Below are 10,291 nucleotides of genomic sequence, written 5' to 3'. Positions count from 1 at the left end.
TGTCCCGTTTTTTTAGCACGTTTGATTCATGTAGTGCTCTCGTTTTTTTAAACTATAATAAAAATGTGCCTGTTCATTATAATCTGTTCTCCTGCACCTGACTTTGCCTCCAATACACCATCCTGACAGAATTACACACCTTCAATGGAGTCAGCAGGAGCAGGTACCCCGGTCAGAGGAGTCGAGGAGCGTGTCCAGGAACATTCGGCCATGTTACAAAATCTTGGTGCCATGATGGATCGCGTCCTGTACAACTGGGGTTATTTCCATCCGTTCCATCTGGAGAGAGTTCCAGTGGGATGCGTCTCCCTTCCTAGGGAGTATGATGGAACAGCAGCACAGTGCTGGGGATTCTTGTTACAACTGGACCTCTACTTGGGCCACTGTGCACCCAGCTCCCTCAGGAGGGGAGAGAGTGGCTGCCCTCACCTCCTGTCTCTCAGGAAGAGCGCTGGAGTGGGCAAATGCTGTGTGGAGATGAGACACGGCACCAAACCACTGAGTTCACCCGTTGCTTCAGGGCCATCTTTAACCATCCACCTGAGGGCAGAGCGGGCGGGGGAGAGGCTTTTCCACGAGGAACGCCCTGGAATTCCGGACCTTGGCCGCCGGAGCAGGCTGGAACAACAGGGCCCTCATCGACCATTATCGATGCAGCCTACGAGAGGACGTCCGATGTGAACTGGCCTACAGGGATGCCAGCATTTCCTTCGACCAACTGGTGGATTTGTCCATCCGGTTGGATAACCTGCCAGTTACCCGTGGACATCCAGAGGGGGCTCTGTCGTTTCCATCGTCCAGCACTCCCGCTCTGGTGCCCATGGAGTTAGGTGGGACTGGTCATAGGGAGACTGGAAGAGGAGCCATCACGTGCCCCATCTGTGGCCGCAGAGGACACACTGCCGGTCGGTGCCGTGTTGGTTCCTCTGGGAGTCGAGGCAACAGGCGGGGCACTCTGGCGACACCTCAGGTGAGTTTGCACCACACTCATCCAGTGTCCTCTGTTGACCGCCTGTTTGTTTTCCTGAGGTTTCCCCACATTCCCAGCATAAGGCGCTCGTCGATTCATGCGCAACTGGGAATTTTATCGACAGAGCATTAGCCATTAGGTTAGGGATCCCTATTTTTCCCATAGTTAAACCATTCCCGGCACACTCTCTAGATAGTCGACCATTAAGGTACGGGCTAATCAAGGAGGCCACCATCTCCTTGGCCATGGTTATGCAGGGGAGTCATGAGCATAGAATCAGTCTCTTCCTCATTGACTCCTGCGTTTCCTTGGGTCCTAGGCCTTCCTTGGTTGGCTCTACATAACCCCACTATTTCCTGGCAACAGAGGGCTCTCACGGGGTGGTCGTGAGTGGCTATGAATACGTATGTTAAGGGATTTTTTTAAATCAATGATTATGTATACATTTCAATCAAGACTGACTAATCAGAATACTATTATGTTACTGTATAGATGTATGAACTTTATTTTAATCATAGTACTGAATATAATGTGTAAATTCTAATCAAGAATTAGAACACTGTCTGTTCCTTGGTAGAAACGAATGAACTTATTGTCAGACTGGCTAGAATGCTTATCTACACAGGGAGACTGTGGCCTGGTCTTAAATGATCTAAACCGGTGAGGAATTATGTAGGAAGGCTTGTGAACTGTACTGTTATTGTATCGGAGTGGAGGAGGGACGGGACAGTTTAAAACCTATGACGTCATTTTCAGTTTATAACCTGTTGTAAATTGTATCATGTTCAGTACTCTTGAGAATAAACGCTATTGCTTGATTTTGAGACTGGTCTCCACCCATTTTATGCAAATAAGTATCTTACAAGTCCTTAGAAATGGGCTGAGTGTATTAGTTGACTTGGGTAATAAACATATAGGAATTGAATTCCTCTAACATATGACACTCAGTGGCTATGAGTACATGTCTCTAAATCTCTGCGTCAGGGGTACATTCGGACCTCGACTTCACCCACCTCCTCGAATGTTTTTATTTTTTTGTGAAGGATGGAGGTTCTGATTTACTCCGCTACATGCGCCGAGCATGTGTCCTTGGTGCGCAAGGTACTTGGACGACTGTTGGAGAATGACCTGTACGTCAAGGCAGGACGTCTCCTTCCTAGGGTATCTCTTTTCCACATCAGGAGTGGAGATGGAGTGACCGCATTGCAGCTGTGCGTAATTGGCCAACTCTCACCACGATAAAGGAAGTGCAGTGATTTATTTTTTTAGGATTTGCCAATTACTACCAGAGTTTTATCTGGGGTTTTGGTCAGGTTGCTGCGCCCATTACATCACCGCTGCGGTGGTCGGCTGAGGCGGACAGGGCTTTTGGGCAACTAAGAGCTCTGTTTACTTCGGCTCCAGTGCTGGCCCATTCGGATCCCTCTTTGGCATTCATAGTGGATGTGTCCGAGGCTGGGATAGGAGCCGTGCTCTCAGTGCTCGGGTACGCCACCGAACTCCGCCCCTGTGCTTTCTTCTCGAAGAAGTTCAGCCCAGCGGAGTGTAAATATGATGTGGAGTTGTTGGCTGTGGTTAAAGCATTGAAACATTGTCTTGAGGGGGCTAAACACCCTTTTCTCATCTGGACTGACCACCACAAACTGTAAGTCGCTCTGGATAAGAGCGTCTGCTAAATGACTTAAATGTAAATGTGAGTACATCCGGGCATCGAGGAGACTGAATCCTCGTCAGGCAAGGTGGGCCATGTTCTTTACCTGTTTTGTGTTCTTTACCTGTCTTACAGACCAGGTTCCCAGAATAAGAAGGCAGACGCACTGTCCCGGCTGTATGACACAGAGGTGCGGCCCATGGATCAAACTCCCATACTCCCGGCCTCCTGCCTGGTAGCGCTGGTCGTGTGCGATCTGGATGCGGACCTTGAGCAGGTGTTGCGTACAGAGCCCGCTCCCCTCCAGTGTCCCGTTGTGTGTGTGTGTATGTTCCGTCTGCTGTCCGTGACCAGTTGATCTCTTGGGTCCACACGTCTCCCTCTGGTCATCTGGGGATAGGTCGTACGGTGCGCTGTCTGACTGGGAAGTACTGGTGGCCCACTTTGGCGAAGGACGTGGGGGTTTATGTCTCCTCCTCGGTTTGTGCCCACTGTAAGGCTCCAAGACACCTGCCCAGAGTTAAGTTACGTCCCTTACCCGTTCCACAACGACCTTGGTCACATCTGTCAGTGGATTTCCTAACTGATCCCCCCCACAGGGAAATACCACGATCCTGGTCGTTGTGGATCGTTTTTCTAAGTCCTGTCTCCTCCCTCTGCCTGGTCTCTGTACGGCCCTACAGACTGCATAGGCCCTGTTTACGCACGTCTTCCAGCACTATGGGGTGCCTGAGGGTATAGTGTCTGCTCGGGGTTCCCAGTTCACGTGAGGAGTTTGGAAGGCGTCTGGTTGTCTCGATTAGCCTTACCTGAGGTTTTCACCCTGAGCTTAACGGGCAGGTAGAGTCAACCAGGATGTGGGCAGGTTACTGCGGTCCTATTGCCAGGACCAGCCGGGGGAGTGGGCAGAATTTGTGCCTTGGGCCAAGATGGCACAGAACTCGCTTCGCCACTCCTCCACTAACCTCTCCCCCTTTCAGTGTGTATTTGGGTACTAGCCGGTTCTGGCACCGTGGCATCAGGGTCAGACCGAGACTCCTGCAGTGGATGACTGGTTTAGGCATGTGGAGGAGACATGGGAGGCCACCCCTGTCCATCTCCAGCGAGCTGCGCGTTCCCAGGAAGCCAGCGCGGACAGTCACCGCAGTGAGACCCTGGTTTTTGCACCGGGGGACCGGGTCTGGCTCTCGACCTGTAACCTGCCCTGCCGGAAGCTGGGTCCGCGGTTTGTGGGGCCATTTAAAGTCCTGAGGAGGGCCTCCCGGGTGGCGCAGTGGTTAAGGGCGCTGTACTGCAGCGCCAGCCTTGCCATCAGAGAATCTGGGTTCGCGCCCAGGCTCTGTCGTAACCGGCCGCGACCGGGAGGTCCGTGGGGCGACGCACAATTGACCTAGCGTCGTCCGGGTTAGGGAGGGCTTGGTCTGTAGGGATGTCCTTGTCTCATCGCGCACCAGCGACTCCTGTGGCGGGACGGGCACAGGAGCGGCTGGCTTCCGGGTTGGATGTGCGCTGCGTTAAGAAGCAGTGCGGCTGGTTGGGTTGTGTATCGGAGGACGCATGACTTTCAACCTTCGTCTCTCCCGAGCCCGTACGGGAGTTGTAGTTATGAGACAAGATAGTAGCTACTACAACAATTGGATACCACGATATTGGGGAGAAAACGGGGTAAAAAAAAAAAGTCCTGAGGGAGAACGAGGTATGTTATAGATCACAGCTTCCCTCTTATCTTATTAACCCCTCGTTCCATGTCTCCTCAGGCTGGTGGTGGCTGGTCCGCTCCAGGAGTCTGAGGTGCGGGAGGTTCCTCCACCCCCTTTGGACATCGACGGGCCCTGGCGTACATCGTTCGTTCCATCCTGGATTCGAGGCGTCGGGTGGGGGGCCTTCAGTACCTCGTGGAGTGGGAGGGGTTCGGGCCGGCGAAGAGGTGCTGGGTTCCGGTTGCAAATGTTTTGGATCCTGAACTGCTGCGTGAGTTTCACCGTCGCCGGCCGGATCGCCCTGCTCCTCGTCCTCCGGGTCGTCCTCGAGGCCGGTGTTGGCGCGCCATTGGAGTCGCGTGTAGGGGTACTGTCACGACTTCTACCGAAGTCAGCTCCTCTCCTTGTTCGGGCAGCGTTCAGAGATCGACATCACCGGCTTTCTAGCCATCACCGCTCCATTTTTCATATTTTCCATTTGTCTTGTTTCCATACACACCTGGTTTTCATTTCCCCATTAAGCTACTTATATTTAACCCTCTGTTTCCCATGTTTTGTGTGTAATTGTCTTCATGTTAGGTGTTAGTTTACACGCTCTACTTTTATGTGCATTTGATTTTATGTAGTGCTCTCGGTTTTTGGAACTATAATAAAAGTGTGCCTGTTCATTATTATCTGCTCTCCTGCACTTGACTTTGCCTCCATCCTGACAGTACCTGATTTGTTATGAGGGTGCCCAGCCCCTCTCGCTCCCCTGTAATTCAACCTCTATCAAATGTGAAAGGTGCCAGGCCCGGGTGACATTTCTAAAAGTTACCAGACAGTTTAACCCTTCACCTTACCCTTGGTCTCTACCATCACTAGCTGCTCCTCTAGACTGCCCTGGATACGCTGAGACGGTTCCTTCTGTTCCCCTCCACTAGATGGTGTGCTTTCATCCTGCTGTCTATCCACTGCAGCGCTCTGTGGGTAAAGAAGGGGGATAAAGTCAAAGATTCTTCACTTGCGTGATTAATCATTTAGTTTTAGCACACAGACACGGTATTCTTAAGCCTTAACAGTGCCATTTTCAAGTAATATCAATACACTATTTTCTCAGTCTCAAAATTAAATGTTGGAGTCCAAACCTTCTGGATAGAGAGGGAATAGGGTTACAGTTCATGGTAATGGTGAAAGGTGCCCCAGTCTTGCACACTGTTCTTTGCAAAAAATACATCAAATCCCCAGTGCCCCTCCATTCAGGCATCTTATTGGCCTGTGTTTTCATTGTTTTGAGTGAGATCGAGAACACAATGAGGCGACAGGGAGGTTCATGTTTTTCTGAGAAGTTTAGATAAAATCTTATTTCTTCTAAGTAAAGGGAGGCAGTGCCAGGCGACGACTGAGAAAGGGCCAAAAAATTACCAGACTCCACCCACCCGAGACATGGACTCTTCTCCATACTCCCGTCCAGCAGGTGGTTATGGTGCATCATGGCTCAGACCAACGGACTCTGAAACAGCTTCTATCTCCTGGCCATAAGACTGTTAAATGGCTAAAAACTACTGCTCTCCCTCTCCCACAGACTATCCACACGGACTCTGTGCCCATCCACTGGTCTCTAACCACTCAGACGCACACACCTTCCCTGTCGCTCTTACTCACACACACTCACATACACCCTCACTCATTACTGACGTCACACACTTACAACCCCCCCCACACCTATGGTTATGCTAAAATTATTATTATTGATTTGATGTATTATTACCATTCTGCTGCTGTTAATTGATTATTGATTGCTATTACCATCTCTTTATCATGCTTCTGGTCACTATAACTCCTGTTTACATGTAAATGTTATCATTCAAATATTGCCATGTATTTCTACACTGAGTATACAAACAAGAACACCTCTTTCCATGACATAGAATGGAGGTGAAAACTATGATCCCTTATTGATGTCACCTGTCAAATCCACTTCAATCAGTGGGGATGGACAGGTTAAAGAAGGATTTTTAAACCTTTAGACATGGGCTGTGCGTTTGCCTTTCAGAGGGTGAATGGCAAATATCACTGAAGTTGGAGACCTACAGTGCCTTGCGAAAGTATTCGGCCCCCTTGAACTTTGCGACCTTTTGCCACATTTCAGGCTTCAAACATAAAGATATAAAACTGTATTTTTTGTGTGAAGAATCAACAAGTGGAATGACATTTATTGGATATTTCAAACTTTTTTAACAAATCAAAAACTGAAAAATTGGGCCGAATACAGTTTTATACAGTTTTATATCTTTATGTTTGAAGCCTGAAATGTGGCAAAAGGTCGCAAAGTTCAAGGGGGCCGAATACTTTCGCAAGGCACTGTATATCTCCCTCACTAACTTTAAGTGTCAGCTGTCAGAGCAGCTTACCGATCGCTGCAGCTGTACACAGCCCATCTGTAAATAGCCCATCCAACCAACTACTGACAGTGGGGCAAAAAAGTATTTAGTCAGCCACCAATTGTGCAAGTTCTCCCACTTAAAAAAATGAGAGAGGCCTGTAATTTTCATCATAGGTACACTTCAACTATGACAGACAAAATGGGGGAAAAAACTCCAGAAAATCACATTGTAGGATTTTTTATGAATTTATTTGCAAATTATGGTGGAATATCAGTATTTGGTCACCTACAAACAAGCAAGATTTCTGTCTCTCACAGACCTGTAACTTCTTCTTTAAGAGGCTCCTCTGTCCTCCACTCGTTACCTGTATTAATGGCACCTGTTTGAACTTGTTATCAATATAAAAGACACCTGTCCACAACCTCAAACAGTCACACTCCAAACTCCACTATGGCCAAGACCAAAGAGCTGTCAAAGGACACCAGAAACAAAATTGTAGACCTGCACCAGGCTGGGAAGACTGAATCTGCAATAGGTAAGCAGCTTGGTTTGAAGAAATCAACTGTGGGAGCAATTATTAGGAAATGGAGACATACAAGACCACTGATAATCTCCTTCTATTTGGGGCTCCACGCAAGATCTCACCCCGTGGGGTCAAAATGATCACAAGAAGGTGAGCAAAAATCCCAGAACCACACGGGGGGGACCTAGTGAATGACCTGCAGAGAGCTGGGACCAAAGTAACAAAGCCTACCATCAGTAACACACTACGCCGCCAGGGACTCAAATCCTGCAGTGCCAGACGTGTCCACCTGCTTAAGCCAGTACATGTCCAGGCCCGTCTGAAGCTTGCTGGAGAGCATTTGGCTGACCCAGAAGAGGATTGGGAGAATGTCATACGGTTAGATGAAACCAAAATATAACTTTTTGGTAAAAACTCAACTTGTCGTGTTTGGAGGACTAAGAATGCTGAGTTGCATCCAAAGAACACCATACCTACTGTGAAGCATGGGGGTGGAAACATCATGCTTTGGGGCTGTTTTTCTGCAAAGTGACCAGGACGACTGATCTGTGTAAAGGAAAGAATGAATGGAGCCATGTGAGATACATCTCCTTCCATCAGCAAGGGCATTGAAGATAAAATGTGGCTGGGTCTTTCAGCATGACAATGATCCCAAACACATCGCCCGGGCAACGAAGGAGTGGCTTCGTAAGAATCATTTCAAGGTCCTGGAGTGGCCTAGCCAGTCTCCAGATCTCAACCCCATAGAAAATCTTTGGAGGGAGTTAAAAGTCTGTGTTGCCCAGAAACAGCCCCAAAACATCATTGCTCTGGAGGAGATCTGCATGGAGGAATGGACCAAAATACCAGCAACAGTGTGTGAAAACCTTGTGAAGACTTACAGAAAAAGTTTGACCTCTGTCATTGCCAACAAAGGGTATATAACAAAGTATTGAGATAAACTTTTGTTATTGACCAAATACTTATTTTCCACCATAATTTGCAAATAAATTAATAAAAAATCCTACAATGTGATTTCCTTGATTTTTTTCTTCTCATTTTGTCTGTCATAGTTGAAGTGTACCTATGATGAAAATTACAATCTCTCATCTTTTTAAGTGGGAGAACTTGCACAATTGGTGGCTGACTAAATACTTTTTGCCCCACTGTACCTCATCGCCCTGTTTGTTTTGGTTTTTCTGCTCTTTTGCACACCCGTATTTCTACTTGCACATCCTCATCTGCACATCTATCACTCCAGTGTAAATTGCTGAATTGTGATTACTTTGCCACTATTGGCCTATTTATTGCCTTACCTCCTTACTACATTTGCACACACTTGTACATAGATTTTTCTACTGTGTTATTGACTGTACATTTGTTTATCCCATGTGTAACTCTGTGTTGTTGTTTTTGTTGCACTGCTTTGCTTTATCTTGGCCAGGTCTCAGTTGTAAATGAGAACTTGTTCTCAACTGGCCTACCTGGTTAAACAAAGGTGAAATAAAAATAAACATGTAAAAAACATTTGAATGGCAATAACATAGCCTTGTCCCAGATCTGTTTGTGAAGTCTTGCCAGATCCTATGGTGGTTGTAATGTCATGGCTACCAATAGCATGGGATGTAGAGTCAGTCTTACCAGTTGGTCAGACACTGGTGGTCTGTCTGAGGACACAGGTTGGAGGAGGGGGGCAGTTGGGGGCTCCTGCACGCGTGGAGGAGGCAGGAGCGGTGTAGGATCCTCAGTCAGCTCAGCATCCACAGACACGTGTGGAGGAGGCAAGAGAGGTGTAAGATCCTCAGTCAGCTCAGCATCCACAGACACGTGTGGAGGAGGCAGGAGAGATGTAGGATCCTCAGTCAGCTCAGCATCCACAGACACGTGTGGAGGAGGCAAGAGAGGTGTAAGATCCTCAGTCAGCTCAGCATCCACAGACACGTGTGGAGGAGGCAGGAGAGATGTAGGATCCTCAGTCAGCTCAGCATCCACAGACACGTGTGGAGGAGGCAAGAGAGGTGTAAGATCCTCAGTCAGCTCAGAATCCACAGATACGTGTGGAGGAGGCAAGAGAGGTGTAAGATCCTCAGTCAGCTCAGCATCCACAGACACAGGAGGAGGGGGAGGAAGGAGCTCTGTGAGGAAGAGGTTCAAGAGGTTTTTGTGGTTTTTGAGGTTCTCTGTATTGATATGAAAGTTGCAGTAATCATCATCACAAACCTGTCTGTCAACATGTTCTTTATACAATGTATGTATTTTGTTATCATTCATAACAATACAATTATATGTAAATGGTCATATCTAAAAAATACAGATTTTGTAATACATGTATTGAATTCATCATTGGCTTTGATACACTGATTGGTTAGAGGTGATCCAATCGCTGATTACTTTGTTTTGTACAACAACCCTTACATGTATTGACTACTCCTGGTTACCTTCTGGACCCTTGTCTGCTTCTGTCTGTTGCTGCTGTGTGTCTCCCAGACCCCGGCTGAGGTCAGGGGTCACTGAGCTGGCTGGAGTTCTGGGCTCCGAGTGTCTGGCCAGGGAAGGTGTGAAGCTCTGGGCCCCTTCATGTGTACTGCCCTGGGACTCAGATGGAGCCCTCTCCTGCCTGTGAATTGTGCCTTACTGTGTGCCACTGACACTAAGTTTACGAGTACTGCTGTCCTCAGGGCCAACCCGCATGGCTGTACATGGCATGTCATTGGCGGTGACGCTGTGTGTGCATGTGTGTTGGTGCTGTGTGACTGTGGCTTTGAAAGGGGATGCCAGCTTAATAAAGAAGGAGGATACCTTCCTGTTCTGTGGAGTAGCCGACGCCATGATGCTGAAACACACATAATGCCACAGACCGTTGTCAGGTACAACATTAAACACACTAAACAACATAGTATTTATTTGATTCAAATTCAATAAGCTGATTCAACTTCCCACTGTAAATAACACGTGAGGGACAAGCTAAACATACAGTGGCCACTATTGAACACACTGAGGACTGATGCTGGTAAATTCCTGTGAGTGGTGTGATGTGAATGCTTAGTTGTCAGTCTGATTTCAACACTCCCACTCATAGCTACGTGAACGTATTGCAGTATG

At 47.9% G+C, this 10,291-nt stretch overlaps 1 protein-coding gene across 1 annotated transcript; it reads right to left on the bottom strand.

The window, feature by feature from the left end:
- Nucleotides 1-4,379: 4,379 nt before the first annotated feature.
- Nucleotides 4,380-10,018, bottom strand: LOC127910529 (uncharacterized). The gene is made up of 4 exons (XM_052474570.1): nt 9,989-10,018; nt 9,628-9,802; nt 8,831-9,324; nt 4,380-5,284 (listed from the first exon to the last, which is right to left on the bottom strand). The coding sequence occupies exons 1-4, from the start codon at nt 10,016-10,018 to the stop codon at nt 5,147-5,149; spliced, it is 837 nt and encodes a 278-aa protein (XP_052330530.1). The 3' UTR covers nt 4,380-5,146.
- Nucleotides 10,019-10,291: the final 273 nt, after the last annotated feature.

The sequence above is a fragment of the Oncorhynchus keta genome, chromosome 21, assembly GCF_023373465.1.
Source record: "Oncorhynchus keta strain PuntledgeMale-10-30-2019 chromosome 21, Oket_V2, whole genome shotgun sequence".
NCBI classification, from domain to species: domain Eukaryota; kingdom Metazoa; phylum Chordata; class Actinopteri; order Salmoniformes; family Salmonidae; genus Oncorhynchus; species Oncorhynchus keta.
The sequence above is the reverse complement of the archived record's forward strand: the minus strand, read 5'-3'. Positions and strand labels throughout refer to the sequence as shown.